General features: G+C 45.0%; 1 protein-coding gene across 1 annotated transcript in view; it reads right to left on the bottom strand.

Annotated features, from left to right (window-relative positions):
• Nucleotides 1-19,582, bottom strand: part of TMPRSS13 (transmembrane serine protease 13) — a 222,355-nt gene that overhangs the window by 80,589 nt on the left and 122,184 nt on the right. Inside the window, exon 3 of the mRNA XM_078682266.1 lies at nt 746-850. Within this exon, the coding sequence (XP_078538392.1) occupies nt 746-850 (105 nt within the window). The remainder of the gene's footprint in view (nt 1-745; nt 851-19,582) is intronic.

Below are 19,582 nucleotides of genomic sequence, written 5' to 3'. Positions count from 1 at the left end.
CCGTAAGTGGTGAATTTCTGTTTTTTTTGCATTTGCAACCAAATAGTAAATCAGTTTTTAACTGTGTTTTTTTTTTCAACAAATCTAGAATTTTGCAATAGGTTTGTGTCTTTTTAAGGCTGAATGCAGTGAGGCAGAGTCCTTCAGTGCTCCCAGCTAAACTTTGCATTATAGAGTCAATGAACCGTTAATGCATGTTGCAAGATTGATCCATGGGTGATGTCATGCACTTCACCTTTAATGAGCATCTGCTCATCATATCACGTGGCCTATTATCCACAGGTATACAATCGTTGATTCATGATTTATGTTGTATACTGCTGTACTTGTCATTTGTCTGTTTTACAATATTATGATGTTCTCAGGCCACCATTATGCAACTGTATGTAAGAAATACCAGAAAGTTAAAATGTTAATAAACAGATTTAAACAAATAAATTGAGTAAATGAACTGAACATCTAGGCTCCATCAAAGTGTAATATCATGCCACCCATTGATGGTCATGGAAAGTAGGAGAGAGAAACACTGACAGCAGGACTTCACATAAATCTCAGTGGTAGGTCCACCGTTAATGACATATGGGGATCACTGCTTTATGTGGCACGACCTCTTCAACTCTGTAAAGTAGTGAGGCCATGTCAGCTCCCTCACATTTGCATATTGTTTACATCAGACCTTCGCTTGTGTTTTGAAATTAATCAGATAAGAAGAGGAGAAACTTAGGTGAGAATACAAGAAACTTACAGGCCAGGACAATGCCAACGATGGCTGCAATTCCCACCAGAATGATGATGATGAAAGCCATGCGCACTTTCCTGCTGCACGATGGGAAAATACCTTTTGATCCCGCTAAGAAAAAAAAAGGAGGGAAAAATCAGAAACATTGCAATATTTTAAATGAAAGGTCTCTTGCAAAACATCAGAATGAAAACCTTGTTATTTTCCAACTAACATGTTCTTAGGCTTATGAAGCAGCGCATATAAATGCTAAAATACACTTTAATACACTCTTGAAAATACGAACAAAAAAAGCACTACTTTTCCTGCAAAAGGCCATCCGTGGGACATCGATTCCTACAGAAAAATAATGTTTCTTTTATTCTGTTCAAACACTACATATATTCTCTTTTTCATACGGTGATCACACACTTTTAAGTATAATGTGCTATTATTTTGACAGGCAAATCAAATGACTTTAGTTTAGATTGGGCCAAATCTCCCTCCCAATTGGAAGACTTTTTAATTTTGTTGCCCTCTACTTATAAGAAGCAAACAAGGTTTTTGTCTATAAAACATCTTTGCCAGTGGTGACATTTTCTGCCTCAAAATTGCAACCTGTTTACAACGTAAGCGCCATCCTAAATAACTTCAACACAGACATAATTTTAAGTACCAATTCCAACTTTTGTACATCTAAATAACATGCAGAAGTTTTTACACAGTTTTTAGGGATTGTTATCAAATTCGTAATTTATGTTAGAACTAGAAATTGGGGCAGCTTGTTTATACATTCCAAAAAATATTTAGGCATTGTTTTAGGTTGTGACTGCTAGAACATTGTATATAAACATAGTTCACATTTTTTTTTCACTTTCTTTTTTTTTTTTTTATAAAATATTTATTAATATGGAGGCATAAGATGCATGTACAATATGGTAGCCCAGAAACAATAACAATTTCCATGTAAATACGTTACTTTAGGGCAGCTTATTCAGTGTAGAGTCCCATGCATGCGAATGGTATCCCAACCACGACTTGGTTGGTAGCTATCAGTTGTCTTAGTACAAGTGATGAAACTCAGCATACTGTCTCACATTATATAAGGTGTAGCCCCCGTCCCTTCATAACACAAACCGTAATATGTGAAGAGTACAATTCAAAAACAAAGAAGAGTAAACTTAACCCGTGTCATCATTGTCCAGTTTGCCACATACGTCCATAGTTAACCAACATCACCCTCTATGGCTACTTTTTTTGGTCCAGGATAAAGCCATAACTGCGCATCATTGTGTCGTAAGCAGGCACCCACCACCCCACCGCCCATCCCCTCACTCATCCTCCTCTTCGGAATCTAGGTCGTCTTCTTCTGGCAAGGGTTCACAGAGTTCCCCCCTGTAAACATTCCAATGGGTCCAGACCTTGTTCCATATACGGGGGCAAGCCCTGAGCACATACACCGCTCTTTCCACCACCATCAGCAGGTCCATATTTCTAGTCCATCTAGCTGCAGTAGGCAGATCCGGAGCCCCCCATTTTTGCGCAATGTCTCGTTTAGCTACTGTTATTGCTAGTGTGGCCCATATCAATCCGTACCTATCCAGGTCATTGGGGTCCCAGATATTCAATAGGCACTTACGGGGTTCAGGTAGGATGGAGATCTTGAGGGTCTGTGAGACCGTGCGCATAACCTGCTTCCAGAATTCCTGAATCAGTGGGCAATCCCACAGTGTGTGGAATAGCGTTCCCTCCTCCCCGCAACCCCTCAGGCAGAAGGGATGTGTTGCACTTTGTATCCTGTGAAGTAGTGTTCTAGTGTAGTAAGTGCGGTGCAGAATTTTGAGTTGCACTAGTCTGAATTTTGCCGAAATACCTACTTCCTTTGGGGAGGCAAGTGCTGCATTCCATTCTGATTCATCTAACTCGCCTATCTCCTCCACCCACCTCTCTTTAAGTTTAAGTGTAGGGTCATCCAGATTATTTACCAGTTTTTTATACGTGAGGGAGGTCGCACTTTGCTGCATAAAGTCTGTTAATAGTCTGTCCTCTAGTGGCGAGGATTCTGGCAGTACGGTGTCAGCCGGGATCGCTTGGAGCAGTGCATGACATATCTGTACATATCTGAACGTCTCGGTGGGGCCTAGACCGTATTGCTGTTGAAGGTGGGAAAGCGCCACCACCGTGCCTTTGTCCCACAGGTCCCCTACCGTGGAGATCCCTATGTAGTCCCACTGCGCGAACCCTTTGCATGACCTAAGGTTACCTAGTGCTTTCACATCCCACAGTGGTGTCATTTTGGTGATTTTCCCTTTCCATCCCATACGTGTCTGCGCTATGTGCCACAGGGCCGCTGTGTGGTGTGTTGGGCCCACCAGTTTTTTGACTTGCGACTTGTTATACAACACTGAGAGCATGCAATCCGTCTCCAGTTGAGACCAGTCCGCCCTGTAAGCTGGGTCCGTTCGTGGGGTGTGGATCCAGTGGTTAATAATTTTGAGTTGGGCCACCCAGTAGTATAACTGTACATTTGGTAGTGCAATCCCCCCCTCGTACCAACTTTTCACCAGTTTATCATGTGCGATACGCGCCTGGCCATTGCTCCAGAGCAGACTGGTGACTAGGGCCGTTATGTGTTTGAAATAGTGTGGCGTAACCATATACGGGGTATTTTCAAGTACATAAAGGAATCTAGGGAGCGCCATCATTTTATAGAGGGCCACTCGCCCAAGGAGGGTCAAGGGTAAGGTCGCCCAGTGTTTGACGTCCGCACGTAGGCGATCTAGTGGTGGCTTTACATTTTTTTCAAAAAAATCTGTGGCGTCGCCCGTGATTACGACACCTAAGTATTTAAAGGAGGTTGTCGTCAGTGTCAGAGGGCAATCCTCCTGCAGCAACGGTTCTGGAACTTTTAGCACGTATACCACCGACTTGGACCAGTTCAGGGTGTAACCTGACGCCTTCCCGTGTGAGTTACAGAGACGCAATAAGGCAGGGATCCCGGCGTCAGGGTCAACCATATAGACGAGCATATCGTCTGCGAAACAGCGGTGTCTCTCTAAGCAGGATCGCTAGTGGCTCCAGTACTAGGGCAAAGAGCAGGGGCGATAACGGGCATCCTTGTCTGGTCCCACGTCTCAGTGGGAATGGCGGTGAAATGCGGCCGTTAGCCACTACTTGTGCCACTGGTGATGTGTACAAGAGTCTCACCCATGCAATATACTTTGGACCAAAGCCCATACGTGCAAGCACTTCAAATAAATATTCCCATTCTACGAGATCGAATGCCATTTTGGCATCAAGGGAGAGGATCACTGCCTGTTCAGAGAGTAGGTGTGCCCGTGCCAGAACCCCATGGACCCTTCTGAGATTCAACGCTGTACTTCTGTGAGGCATAAAGCCCGACTGATCAGGGTGTATCAGTGTGTGGAGGTGTTGCGTCAGGCGGCTAGCCAGGAGCTTCGCCAGGATTTTAGCTTCTACGTTTAACAGGGAGATAGGGCGATACGAGGTGCTGGCAGTCGGTGGCTTATTTGGCTTCGGAATGGCCACAATCGTGGCTGTACGTTGATCAAGCGGTAATTCCGCTTTCTCGAGGCTTTCGGTATACATATCCAGCAGTGGTCTACTTAGTGTTGAGGCCATTGCTTTGTACCATTCCACGGGCAGCCCATTGGGACCCAACGCCTTGCCGGATTGCAGTGCATGTATTGCCAGTTGAATCTCTTCTTCTGACAGATCAGTCTCTAGTTCCTGCTGTGCTTCCTGCGGGAGTCTGGGGATGGTAATGTGCTCAAGTGAGGTTGCCGCTGTCTGCGCAGTGACATCCCGGTCCGGGGTATAGATCTCCTGGAAGTGACGCGCCAGGGTGCATACTATTTGTTCAGGGTGTGTCTGCAGCTGACCGTCGTGAGTGTAAAGTCTCTGTATACCTCTGCTACTGCCCCCTCTCCTGTCTAACCATGCCAACATTTTCCCGGCCTTATCACCCACGTCATATATTCTATGTGCTGTGTTTGCGATATAGCCTTTAACGGTCGTTTTGAGGTGGGCCTGGTATTGCTGTTGGCGGAGTTGTAGAAGGTGCGTCGTTTCTGGGGTGGGGTCCGACATGTGAGTAGTGTTTGCGTTATGGAGTGCCAGTTCTAGTTCCGTGAGTTCGCGCCTCGAATCCCGTTTATAACCTGCTATCACTGCGATTGCCTCCCCTCGGAGGACCGCTTTGTAAGCCTCCCATAGGACCGATGGCGAGGACACTGTCCCACTGTTTTCCTGAAAGTACTGTGCGGTCACTAATTTAAGTTTCCTCCTGACCTTGGGGACTTTTAAATAGTTTGGGTATAATGGGTATATTCTAGCGCATTTTCTTTCTTTGGTGGTGATCAACAGGGATATTGGAGAGTGGTCTGACACGCCTCTGGGCAGGATTTCTAACTTGTCTACTGATCCCAGGCCTACTCTCAGAAACAAAAAGTAGTCTATTCGTGAAAGGCTGTTGTGTGTAGCGGAGTAGTACGTGTATTGGTGCGCTGTCGGGTTCAGCTGTCGCCACACATCTGTAAGTCCCATGGCCTCCAGGAAGCCAGGGAGTGCGGTAGCACTCCCTGGGCGGTTTCTTATGGGAAAGGTGTCTAACATGGGGTCCGCTATTGCATTAAGATCCCCCCTATGATCGTGTCACCCTCTGGAAGTTCTAGGAGGAATTTGCCCAGTGCCGACAGTGTCGTAGAGTGGAGCGCCGGGGGAGCGTACACAGAGACTATATTGAGAGGCCTCTCTTCCCATTGGCCATGGAGCGCAGCGAATCGACCCTGGTCACCCGCCTTACGATGTTCCACCAAGAAAGGTGACGTTTTTTTCATGAGTATCCCAGTCCCCCTGGATCCCGTTGTGTATTCTGCATGCACTGTCATCATATACCCACGTCTATCCAGCGCCTTACACGTCGTCCCTGTGAGGTGTGTCTCTTGAATCATCACTAGGTCAGGAACCTGGCGTTTGATGGCCTGCAGAACCAGCCCTCTCTTAATTTTATCCCCCAAGCCTCTAACGTTCCAAGTGAGCAGGCGCAGGGGGGGCACTTCCGTGGTCGTACGGGGGCCCTCAGCGGGTGCTGCGTGTAGTTGCTGGGCCATTGGGTCGTGTGAATAGCGGTGTGGGTGATCGGCAGCCTATCTCAATGCGTATGCTGCCCCGTGCGTTGGTGCTTCGGAACCATGTGGCAAGTGGCGTGTTTGTGAAGTTCGGTACAGAAATGATGACAGTCAACAATAACATTAACATTGCAACCCCTCCCCCAACCCCCCTCCCTGCTCCCCGGACTGTTCCCCGCCCGCTTCCCCAACTTGGCAGAGTGCTTTTTCCCCCCAATTTGAACCATCTTACTTGCTCGTGGGGTTGGTGAGTCCCCTACAGGCACCGGCTAATGCCCACCCTACTCAGCTGTACCAGCATCAGGTTCCCTCGTGTCGCATTCGTCCTGGAGTAGAAAGAGCCACCACTACCCCAGGTTCGGCTGTCCGGAGTCCAGTGGGTCCCGTTCCAGATCAGAGTTCCCTCTCGCTGCATCGTCCTGGCTTGCAGGATGACTGGGCGGCGTAGTCGAATGCCTGCTGTCACGATTGCGCGGTCGATCTCTATGCGGACGTTGGTGTTGGCCCAACTGTCGCCATTCATTCAGCCAGTCCCGTGCAACTTCAGGCTTGTCGAAAAACCACGCTTTTCCATCGGCCACAATCCGTAACTTCGCAGGGAACAACATAGCGTATGGCAGGCCTTTGTCTCTCAGCGCCTTTTTCACCTCCGTAAACGATTTCCGGCGCCTGGCCACTTCCGCTGTATAGTCCGGAAAGAAGGCTAGAGTCGAGTTCTGGAGCTTGACAGGCGGTGAGACTCTTGCTGCTTGCAGAATCGCGTCCCTGTCTCTAAAATTAAAAAGTCTAGCCAGGACAGGTCGCGGCGCAGCTCCTGGTTTCGGTGTTCCACCAGGGACCCTGTGCGCCCGTTCTATTGAAAAGAAGTGCGACAGGCCCTTAGGTTGAAGCTTATTTTTGATGAGGTCCTCCACATACAAGTCCATCGCCTCTTTTCCTTCTGTTTCTGGAAGACCAAGGATGCGTATGTTATTTCTTCGTGAACGCCCTTCCTGGTCATCCAGCTTGTCTTGTAGCATCTTGGTGACTTTCTCCATGCGTTCCATTGCCACTTGCAGTTCCGAGGTGTCCTCAATAAGTGACTTCGTAACCACCTCAACTTGAGACACCCTTTCAGTCATTTTCTGAAAGTCCGCTCGGAGCAGAGTAACCTCAGAGGAGATGGAGCCCACTGTTGCCTGTACTTCTGAGAGAGTCTTCATAATGTCCTCCAAGGTTACTTTCTTGGTCCCCTCCGTGTCTGGAGCAGTGCCCGTGGAATTACGTCCATTGATCTGGGACTGTCCGTGCTGGCTATATACAAATTTTTCCAGCCTAGCTTGCGTCGAACCACTCCTGGTCCCTTTACCTGCCATTTTTCGAGACGTGCGGCGCTTGTACCCCGTCTCCGACAGCACCGCGGTCCGCTCGCGGCAGGGATCTGTGTGTCTGCGCCGAGGGTCAGGGGCACGTGGTCCGGTTGGGGTGTCGCCTGTTCTCAGGTCCCGGAGTGTGCTCTGTGCCGGCAGGTCCAGTGTCCGTTGGTAGAGGTGTCTCGTCCTTCCGTCCTTCTCAGACCCCTAACGCGCGTGACGCAGCGCAGCCACTCATGCACCCTCTCTCTTGCTCCGGTCTCGGAATACCTCCGCAGTGTGACCTTGGTCAGTAGGTACTGGACCGTGGCGGCGGGGCATCAATTCGATAAGCAGCCCTCCCGCGTCTCGCACGTAGCGTCGCGTTCCGTTTTCAGTTGGCGCATGTGGCCCCAACCCCACCGTATGGCTCGTGTCGCTGACCGGAGTGTCTCAGCGCTGGTCTTGCGCCACCGCCAGTCCCACAGGCAGGCAGGTTCTACACGGCAGCAGTGCTTGGAGGCTGCCCAGGAGTTCACCGGATCAGTAGGCGCTGGGGTGCTCTCTGTTAAACCCCCCCCCGGTGTGGGCCACACCGCCAACGGCTCAGCACACTGTCTCTCTCCTGTGTTTATGCGGGTCTCTGCAGGGTTCCGGGGGCACTTTCCCTCATCGCCGACCGCTTTGCGCAGTGTCCCAAGGGCCGATATCGCATTGAAGGGGTATCTGTCAGGGCTTCCCCCGTGTCCCTTACCCCGATCAGGCGCAGTCTCCACTATGGCGGTCCGCTAGAACTGAAGCGTCACTCAGCGCTCGGAGACCTCTACCTTGCAGCCTCCGCTGCGGGTCCTCCGCGGAATCTCACCGTCTCCGATAGTTTTGTCCAGCGTCTCACGCCTCGGCGAGCTCGCAGGGGGCTCTCACTTTCGCCGCCTCCGCCGGTGTGTCTTCCGTTCCGTCCCCGGCAGGGGGGCGGTCACTGTCACCGGACCTTGGCCGGTCAGGTCGCACTTCCGCCGGGCCCGGCTGGCACGCAAGTCCGGTGCCGGCTGGGAGCCGCAGGCCCTCGTGCGTCAGTGGCGGAGGGAGCAGTTCTCGGATCACTATTTTGACCGGAACCGGACCGGGTGGTGCCGCTTGGGTTCCTGAGCCGGCACCGCTACTTCAGGCGGGCAATGGGACGGATCAGTGCGTCGGATTTCATGCAAGGCCGTTATGCCGTGGGGAGCTCCCGCTTTACACCGCCGCCATGCTTGGCTGCTAGCCACGCCAACATAGTTCACTTTTAAAGCTTATGATATTGTTCATCAAATGTTTTTCAATCACCTTTACTACTCAAAAAATATTAGTCTTGTTATTTTACTATGAGAGTTACTTCAAATGTTTTAATCTGCCAACTTTATAGAATTATGAAACATGTCATCTATGATAATAAAGGTAGCATTATTTAAACATACAGAAGTTACAACATTCATAAGTTAAAAATGATAATGGCTTAAACAATTATTAAATATTGTTTTAACAAACAATGGTATTTTAAAACTTCTAAATATTTTATATAATAATTTATGGCTCTAGTGTAGTGTTTTTGTAGAAACTGAATGTTTCTTTCACTGATGACTGAGTTACCTCGGTTTTTCATATTCTGATATTCAGTTTTGAAAGTTAAATTATGTTTTTAATAGAACTTCTTTGAGACAAGAATTAGCAATATTACACTCCCTTTATGTTTAATTTGTGACAATTTCCCCCAAGAGTGATTGGCTTCATCAGCCCCATCTGAATTACAGGTTCAGTTATTAGCTCTATCGGGATTACTGGGGGCACTTGTAATGAAGGCTGTAGTGTTTGGCACTTGTTCCCTGCTGCAGCAGGGATAGCATTTGCACAGTGCAGATTGTTGGTACAAACTCAGGTACAAGCTGTACTCGAACAAATGGACCCTTAGTCCTGGAGTACAGCTTATCATCAACCAGCCAACAGAACATCAATGATGGTGAACATATTAATCCCCACAATGATGACAGAGTACTAAATTTGCAAACCAGAAGGTCTATTAACAGATTAGTAGAGTTACAAACTTAAATTAGCCATAAACCAGTTATACACGCATCGGTCAGTATAATTCAAAGTTATTCAAAATAGTAAATACAAAGACAAACTGTTTAAAGGTATCATAAACAAATCGAGCAAATTTAGTTTCCCCTGAAGGGAAGATTACCTAATGTGTTAAACTAGAGGAACTCAGGAAAATTGTATGAGATGTGTGGGTGGGTGGAATTTGCGATGTTTTGCTTGGTGGAATTCCGCAGTTACTTTAAAAAACTCTGCGAGATTCTGCAGAGTTCAGCATGCAGGGGAATTCTGGTACGTCGTGCTGCCTGTGTTGATGTTTAGCATCAGAGCTTGTCCCGCACTGTAAAATTTAGAACAAACGCACCTCACGGCATGCCAGAGGGCGCTGCTCCTTTCTGCCTCTCCAGTAGATTTGCTACTCTAGCGGCAGCTTTTGCAACGCGACCGGCAGCTTTTGCAATGTGCGTGGCAACCTTCTCAACGCAAGTGGAAGAGACCTGTCGTGACCGCCCGCATTGAGAAATTAGTGCTCTTTTTTCCTCGCTCGCGCTCACCACCTTAACATTGGCGAGCCACGTGCGAGAAAAACTCTGCCATGGGGTGGTTGACAGAGTTTTTGTTGACCTCTGTGCTCCAAGTGGAGTGGACAAAACTTCGCCGGAGGAGTGAAGTTTACCACCCACCCCGAATGAGAAGTTCAGTAAGAGGTTTCAGCAAGTAAAGCCTCTAAAAGGCAGAATCAAATACAGATTCAATCAAACAAACGAGAATGGATTTGCTCAGGAGTCTAACTCTTTGAGCAGGAGCAAAGGTGAATGTCTAGTCTTGAGAGTGGAAGAGTCGTGTCTGCCTCCAAGTAGTTCAGCAATGCACAAAAAAACCTCAATTCTCAACAAGATGCAATACTCCCCATGATTCACAGGGAGAAACCAATCAAGATCGAACATTGCACAGTATCAGGTCGGGGGGATTCATCACAAAGGATGTTTTGAGCTGCAAAACCTTCCAGTGATATCGCACCGCAGGATGCCGCATTACAGTCAGCTTTTCCCAGGCACAGGTGAAAAAATTGACTATCTCACAGAAATGAAAACATTTTGTAACTTTCTAATTAGTCTGAACTACTGCAGATTGGCTCCTGAAACGAAAGAAAGAGAAAGAATATAGCAGCCAAAAGTACATTTCCGTGTTACCATGAATCATTTAAACTGAGACTTGCACTAACTGTAGCTAACGTAACGTGAATATTACATGTTATGTACTTGTATATGTGGTGCAGATTAATATATGTTATACAAAATGAACAAACTGTGTCCGAGTCAACAGAGGGGGGACTGGTGATGCTCTGAGTTATCACACTATACATTCTGAAGTTCCTTTCTGAGAGATTCTCAAATGGCAGTTGTTGACTTCTACTGTTTACATCTAGACTTCCCCAAGATCACTCTACTCATCATACAGGTGACTCTGCAAATCCTAAAGCTTCATTGCTTCGCTCTTTCGTTTTCTGCCATTCCCCTTAGTAACGGATTCTCGTCCCTTACACTTCGATCCATTCCTTCCAATCGATCTAATCTCCCTTATACAAATATATGTATCAGCCTAAAATAGCAATGATCAATATGGGGGACAAAGTGGTTCCTAATAGTCCATTGCCAATGCTATCAAGTCATCAACCAAATGCTGAAAATCCTTTCCCAGATGTCTCCCAAGCACTTGTTGTCTCCAACTCCTTCAAATATTTAGAAAAATCAAATATGTTAGAGATAAACTTGTTTGTTTCTCTACTCTTGTTATGCAAGCACATGCAGCACTGCTGAACACGTAACATGCAACAGACTCAACACTCTTTTGCAGTTAAGGTCTCTAAAGCAAGTCTATTCAGTAGAACGATTGCTCTAATTGCTACAAGCTTGTTGTTGAAACTAGCATTTAATGCACTGGCTGTGTTGGATGCAAGACCGTTTACAAATGTAGAGAGCTTCCTAATCTTGAGGTCATTTAAAACTACTTCTACAGAAGAATCACAGTGCTTAAGATGTCTCCAACTATGTGTGAAGCACAAGCCTAGCTGTCACATGAAACACTATTCCCTTATGTATCTAATTCACATGATACACCTTAGGGAACATTAAAGTTAAATAGCAGCTGCCAAACCAATTTTCAGGAAGTTGAAAATAAGTATCTTCCCCGCAAATATAATAAATCCCAGGGTTACCAGGATCCTTTCCACCAAACACTCGATCTGTCAAAACTTCAAACGTCTCCACTAATTTACTCCAATTCATCATTTGAGGGTTTCTAATCTTTTATTTTTCCCTTCACAAAAAAAGCTTTCATTAATGTTGCCACTCTAAACAACTTTGGGTATATCCCAGCAATCTTCAGTTGTTCTTCCGTCTCCCACTCACCCTCAATTCCTCTCTTTCTTTGCCTATAGCTCAAATTCTTCCATTCTGTCTTCTAATTTTTCAATAAAATCTATCTCAGATCTAGTCAACTTATGGCTTGTTCTTTCGTTCTAGAAACGGGGAACATCAATCTTTGTTTGAGACATAAAGAAATGCCATTCCAGATCTATATATCTAGCATTATAATGAGGCTCAAAATGTATCTACAGAGGCACCTCATCAAAACTAAATCAAATTTGAAAAATAGTATTCAAATCGACCCAGATAATAAAAAAGACTAAGAGCTACACTACAGAAAATGAAGTGGATGTGGGTAAACATGTGCAGCTATAGCAATCGTGCATGACTGAATATTCATGCAACAGGTTAAAGTAGACATTATTAGAATCATTTCTTTCAAACAATCTCTATGTAAGATCTTCATACTAAATCTACGCTGTGTATCTAGGTGAGTTGAATTAGGCTTAGCTATAGTGGAAGCATGATCAACAGGAGAATTTAAGCCCACTGAAAGATTAAAGTAGCGTTATAGTTAGGTGTAATAAAAAGATCTGGTTTAGTTAAAAAAAAAAGTAGAAATTTACTGAGAAAACCAAAAGTTAAAGTAGCGTTATGTTTAGGAGAATTTGACAGTTACATTGTTAAAGTTTTGGAATAAAAAAAACATTAAAACGCAGAAATTCACCAGTTAGCAGCACTAAATATAACTTGTGCCCCAGCCACGCACTGCTTATGACCTCACATATTACTTCACTCATGACATGTTCTATGACAACATTGATGACATCACTGGTGGCATCTAAAATGGCATTATTTGTCGTATCACTGAAGACATCATCCAAGCTTCTTTTGTACACATTGCTCTATAAATGGGTATAGCATTAAAACTATGAAAATAAGTGCAAAATTCTTGCGGTCACGGAATCCATCCGTAGTAGGTTGGATGTAGGTGATTCTGCGGCCTTGGTCCTATTGGATCTAAGTGCCGCATTTGATATGGTGTCACATGAGATCCTTCTTCAACGTCTCTGGATGGTCTGCATTAGGTATGTTGCCCTGGAGTGGATCCGGTCATTCCTGGCTGGGCGGTCGTTCCAAGTGTCTGTGCCACCGTTCCATTCTCAGGAACATGCCCTGGGCCGGGGGGTTCCTCAAGGTTCCATCCTGAGCCCACTTTTATTTAATCTGTATGTGGGACCCTTGGCGGAGGTGGCCAGAGGCAGGGGGCTGTCCTTGGTGTCGTATGCAGACGACACCCAGCTGGTGATCGCTTTCTCTAAAAAATGCCGCACCAACCTGGAGAATTTTAAGGAGGATCTATCGATTATCTCGGACTGGATGAAGGCTAACTGCCTTCAATTAAACACCAGTAAATCCGAGATTCTATTGTATCGGAAGGACCAGGAGCCCTGGTCAGAGCAATGGTGGCCTGATCATCTGAAACCCGCGCCGTCACCGAAGGAGACGGTAAAAAACTTGGGTGTTTGGTTCGACCCCGGACTAACATTCGATAAGCAGACAAGAGCTGTAGCTCTTCTGCTTTGGGTTTTTGAGAGGACTGAGGCCCTTGCTTGGCTTCTTTCCTCCCAGAGTACGCCAAACCATCTTGCAGGCTTCCATCCTTGCGAGGCTTGATTATGGCAACGCCTTATATCTAGGTGCCAATAAAGCTAGCATCAAGCGCCTGCAGAGGGTTCAGAACGCAGCAGCACGTATGCTAGTGGCACTCCCAAGATCTCACTCAGTGGCCCGGGAGCTCTTGAAGCTGCACTGGCTGCCAATCGAAGCCCGCATTCAGTTTAAGGCACTATGCATTGCGCATAAAATTCTGCGGCTCCAAGCCCCTATGGGGTTATCAGGCTTACTGAAGCCCTATTTGCCCAGACGCGCTCTGCGTTCGGCTAACCATGGTCTGGTCTGTGTCCCTCAAGTTAAGAAAGCGAGGGCAGGGGGTCGTTCGTTTGGCCTTTTGGCAGCCAAACTGTGGAACTCCCTTCCAGCAAGCATCCGAGCCACCCCTAATCTTCTGATGTTTTGGAAATCCTTAAAAACTTTGCTGTTTCCCACTATCTGATATTTGCCGCTCGCTGTGTCTCCCTGTCTCTTTTCTGATTTCTGGCTGCGCTGGGACGCCTCGTCGCTGAGGCAGCCATGCGCATTACGAATCCTGTATAAATAAATAAATAAATTAAATAGCTCAGAATAATATGTAGCGTCATTACTGCTATCATACATACAACTCCTATAGGTAAATCAAACTTGTGTTGTGTGAAAAATTGACCCTATCAAATACACTTCATGGGTAGCTGAGTTAATGTTAACTAGAAGCCACAGATTAAAGGGTGACCTATCCTGCACACGGTGTTCAATCTGTATACAACTGTTCAGGAAAACCAAGTTCCTTCAGATACTGAAGTCCTGTTACATAACTAATGCCCCACTGCGGACAATCTTTACGTATTTAAAACCCCTAAAAGTCACCGAACTTACACTGAGGAAAGAAGCGGATATAAGTAAAAATTGTGTACTGTTGACACTGTTTACTCTACCAGTTTGTTTGTAGACAATGGAACACTCATGAGAAACACACTACAAAATATTAAAGAGTATCTATTAAGAACAGTGTACAGTCTATGCAAAACTTGTTCAAAGAGCGACTATTCGTTTAAAATAACAAAGGTCTGAAGGTGCTAAGGATCATACTTCCAGCAGCCTTCATTCTGTGAAACTTTTACAGCTAGTCCATCTTACAAAGCAAAACAAGCACATGTCCATAGGTTAGTACCTGCTGCACATAGTCTTGTATGTTAAGTAGAAAGTGTCCTGCTGAGACGATTCTGTCTAATTACTCAAGGCTGCTTACAATACTTAGTAAGTAGTAAAACATGTGTGGAACGTAATAATCACAGGTCAGCAGTCACCTGCACACAGATTTTAATCTTGAATACAAAGATTTATAACTTGTTCAATACCTCTACACTCCTATGGTATATTAGGAGCACATGTGTTTTGTAAACAAATATACTGATTAGCTGGAAACATGCTGTATAAAATGAGGTAGAAAAGAAATATGATGATTACCAGCCACTATATAAATTATAAAACAAGCTAACACACTCCCTGATAAAGTCACCAGTGATGTAATCAATGATGCCATTTGAGATGTTATCAGTGAGGTCTCTCGGGTAACTGTATTGTTTCAGCTCTTCATCATACAATTTTAAATACACAAACAATACATTTTTATAAGGCAGTAAAATTGCATGCTGGTACTAGTCCATACCGTGTAAACCGCAAATAAAGTGCTGGGTTTGGTGCAAAGTTGGGGGCTCTGGAGTGTCTCAATGACCGTGGCAGGCTCCTTAAGGACACAAAGACTCACCTTGAGAAAAAAAGCCATTTCCATCTTATTGCACTAACAATAAAACTACATAAATTAGACAATTAACATTCAGGTCCATCGTGCCTGCTGGCACAGTCAACACTCTTTTCAGTATTAAAGGAATTAGTGACACTTCCGACCCTATCTACACTGAACAGCAACACTGCCTTCTGCAATCAATTGGCAGACTTCTTTAGGGACAAGGTACTCTCTATTTTGTGATGTATTCCTATAGGTTCTGAATCGATCCCCCTATTCCTGACCCTATTCTGGTTAAACAAACCAACAAGTTAACTAGCAGTCAGCCCATGAGGCAGAAAACCCCCATGATGCAGATACCGTTATCTGACGCAGTCACACTACGGCACAGGAACGTGTTATCTGATTAGGTCATAACGCTTGCGATCTAATTAGACAAGCGATATTCCTCCAGCCCCTGATAAGGCATACGGAGTTCTCATAACAAATCAAACCTATGACAACCTGGGCAAAACCCTGCGGCCATTGTTTTGATTTCACCGAGAACTTCAGCAAAAGAATGTGCTAACGAGCAAGTCGTATGACATCCTTATTGACGTATCTATGTCCATCCTTACGTCAATCTCGGCACCTTAAAGGTATAAATATTACCGATATTGCCCTATGCAAACACACGCGGTGGTGATGAGACGGAGCAGCCATACTTGCCGAAGCGAAGAGCAGAGCAGACCCCGCTGGCGCAGCCCCGCCTTCCTGACGCGCTGAGAACGAGACGCGCTGCTTTCTCCTGCCGAGAAATCCAGCACCGGCGCTTCCGGGTAGCCCTCGCAGGCAGCCTGGAATATCGAGACCAGAGAGAGAGATACCATCCCTCATTCAACCTAGATTCCAGGTACAGAACTGAATAACCCCTCGCAGAGAATTCTTTAGTTATTCACTTGGCAAAAACAAACTTAACTTAAACTGTAACTTTCTATTCCCGCCCACGTATTAGGCTTAGGTCAGGTACACGGGGTAGGCGTATTTAGAAACACCAGTTGAGTACGTTTAGTCAAATGTATATGTGTATGTAATATATTTTATTCATTTTAAAACATCTTATGGCTTAGAAACCATATCAATGTTTTTACAGTATTATTTTATACTTCTGCTTCTAATGTATGCACTTTACTTAGCTATAAGTATTGCAATAATATCGATCCATTTCTCTTGTACGAGAAAAGAGACTGATCAATAAATAACACCTTTTTATTGAACACGCCCGTCTCTTCCTTTTCTCTACATTCTGATGAGACTAAGAATGCACGTACTGACTGAGTAAAATAAATTGCCTTTTGTTCACACGACTCTCGAGATACACTCTTGATTAGGGGAGAGCAAAGTTGTCATGTTCTATGGTTGTCAGAAACTAAATCCCTTCTTGTCTAATCAGGGAAGTTAATTCCTTCCTGAACATTCGAGAAAGTTTCTAGTGAACTCTGAGCTAGCTGGCAAACCCAAAACTTTAAGTCTAATATCGACAGTAGTAGACCTAGTTAACGTCTGGTCTAGGCCTTTACTATTGAAGGTATTATTCCAATGCGCAGAGCCTATTGGGATAATAGGAACTACACTACATGGCGCCCAACGCGTTTGGAAAGGGCGATAAAACTAACGTAAGACATTTAAAGTAACTCAGTCGTGCTTTCTCACTCAGACCCCTTTCTCCCATAATACTCCAAAGACGTCTGGAGTGGGTAAAAGGTTATATCCGCCAGACCTCGCAGGAGGGAACTCCTATGTATGGTTCTTGGTATAGTCAACGTTGAAGGATACACTGTTCCAAAATATTGTGCATCTAATCTTTGTTTCCATAAGAAACCTGATCTGCAAACAAAAGAAATAACCATCCTGTCAGTAAAATGGTAGACAGTGATGAAGAAAGAGAGGCAGTTAGATTAGCAACTGAACTCGCGGCAGCTGATGCTACCATGCAAGAAGCAGACCCGGATATAATACTCATCCCGGTCATCAAAAGGAAATCTATAACTTTAAAACTTATAGAAAATGGACTGACACCTAGAGGTGGTACAGTCATATTCGTAATTGAGGCACACGAATATCGGCAGACAGAGGTATACTATTCATGGATAAACTTTCCAGCAGCAAATCCTGTAACAAAGTACTTCCACTATTACAAAATAGAGGAACCTCCTGAAACGTACACTCCTTTCGAGGAGGTGGAAGTACCACTCAAATTTCAAGAGCATTTGCTCTTATTTGATGGCGCCCTAAAACATAACAATCACATCACCAGGCTCGGTCCTTTAGGTAGACTAGGAGCAACGTGGCCGGTCCTAGCCGGATACACACCACATCCAGACATCGACGGGATGTCTGCAGCTAACCTGTTAACACAGCTAAAACAATTAATAAAAATACATAGACAATTAGTCCAGTATGTGATGCGGACTTCAACAATTCAGCCAGCGATTAAACTCCCACAGCTGACCCCTCACCAGGGGAACACAAATAAAATTACACCACAGAACATCCAGTCCTGCCTAGGTAAAGTACCGGCTAAACGGGAACAAATACCATTCTGGCTAGCGCAGAAAATCACCCAAATAGAGGCGGTGTTTCCAGACACCACCCCGCTAGAAAAGCACAGGATTCTGACTATCTGTCTTCCAATGGGAATCGCACCACACATTGAGGACTGTGACACTTGGGGTACAGTCTTTGCTTCCATCTACACAAAAACGCACGGTGTTCCATCCATTTCGGTAATACCAGATGTGCTAAAACAAATTCAAGATGAATACGGTCCAGAACCCGCTTTAACTCTTGGTATGAAATTACTAAAAGACTTCAAGCAGGTCTCGGCTATATTATTAGCCAACATAAAGGGAGAAGCAGCAAACGTGGCGATCCGCCAGAGGTTAAAGGAAACAGATATAGCAGACCAACCAGCTGAAATTGCCAGAATCATAGAAAAATCCTATGAGGAACTAGGTAGAGATAGTTTAGGTGGAATACCAGTAAAACCACAACTGATTGAAAGTCCTGAAAAAATATTTTTTAATAATAATTCAACATCACAGAAAAAGAGCTGGGATGGAAACAAACAATCCAATCCCAAAGAAAAGAAATTCCAGTCCAGAGGAAGGTCTCCTAGGCGAAGAGAGAAATCTCCGAACCAAAGACACAGGTCACCCCAGAGTGACCCCTCTGGGAAAAGATATAACCTTAGAAACAGGGATAATATAAAAAAGCCTGATAGATATCAAGACATTGATACACGTCCCTCTCAATCTTTTCAGACTTCCTCGCAGAAATCGGAAAGAAGAGGACGATCAGAACAAAGAGAAGAGCACGCCAAGTCCAAAGACAAGGAACCTGCTCAGCTAAAAAAGAAATTACAATTTCCAAAGAAGAAGGTAGCTAGCATTAAAATAGTTAACAATGCCGAGAATTCTGAGGACACAACTGAAAAACGGGGAATGGGCTCAGACAATGCTAGACAGCGCAGCAGAAGTGAGCATAGCTCGCAAAGTCCTTATGAATCATCTGGAGACAGTGGACACGAATGAATATCTTCAAGTGGAAACTGCGGACACCAGAGTTAGCAAACCTCACAAAATATACGAAATAACATTGCGTATAGAGGGGGATAAGACTAGAAAAATAAGGGGACTATTTTGGGATAATCTCTCCAAGGGCTATGATATCCTTCTAGCTGAAAAAGACTGGCCACCAGAGTTTGTCAGGGATTGCCCTCATGGCGAAGAAGTAATTATGCCTGCCTTCTCAAATCATATCCCAATTCATAAAAAATACACACTTGCTAGAAAGTGGGCAGTGGCTCTAGCTCCTGCTTTATATAAAAATCACGTGGGATGGGATGAGGACTCTCCTCCTCACAAAATCCAGTTAAAATCACAACCTACTGCACAAAGGCAGTACCCAATTAAGCAAGAAGCTAAAAAACAGGTAAAAGAAATACTAGATCAGCTAGAATACCAGGGGGTGATTGAAACTTGCACCTCACAAATGAACAACCCTTTGTTTCCGGTCTCCAAACCAGACAGTTCATATCGTCTAGTTTTGGATTACCGACACCTTAACACATGTTGCAAAACTTTTGCAGTGCAAAATTCGCATAGTGCTGCACTAATGAATAACATAGTGCGCAAAAAATACAAAACAACCTTAGACATCTCTAATGGATTCTTTTGTCAAAACATAGCACCAGAGAGCAGATATTTGTCTGCGTTCTCAATAAATGGCACTCAAAAACAATTCTGTCGGTTAGCCCAGGGGTACAAGAACAGCCCGGGAGTATTCTCAGCAAGAGTAACAGAATTACTACAAATATATGATGATGAAGCATTATCTTATGTCGACGACATTTACTTAACAGATGATGACTTGGAGACTCACTTGAAGAGAGTGAACACCATAATACTTGGGTTCGCAGCAGAGGGTTACAAATTCAACTTTAAAAAATCCAGAATTGCCCATCTGACAGTCCTGTTCTTAGGATATGAATTATC

Source organism: Lissotriton helveticus, chromosome 3_1, assembly GCF_964261635.1.
Source record: "Lissotriton helveticus chromosome 3_1, aLisHel1.1, whole genome shotgun sequence".
Lineage (NCBI taxonomy): Eukaryota > Metazoa > Chordata > Amphibia > Caudata > Salamandridae > Lissotriton > Lissotriton helveticus.
Note: the sequence above shows the minus strand (reverse complement) of the source record. Positions and strands in the feature narration are given on the sequence as shown.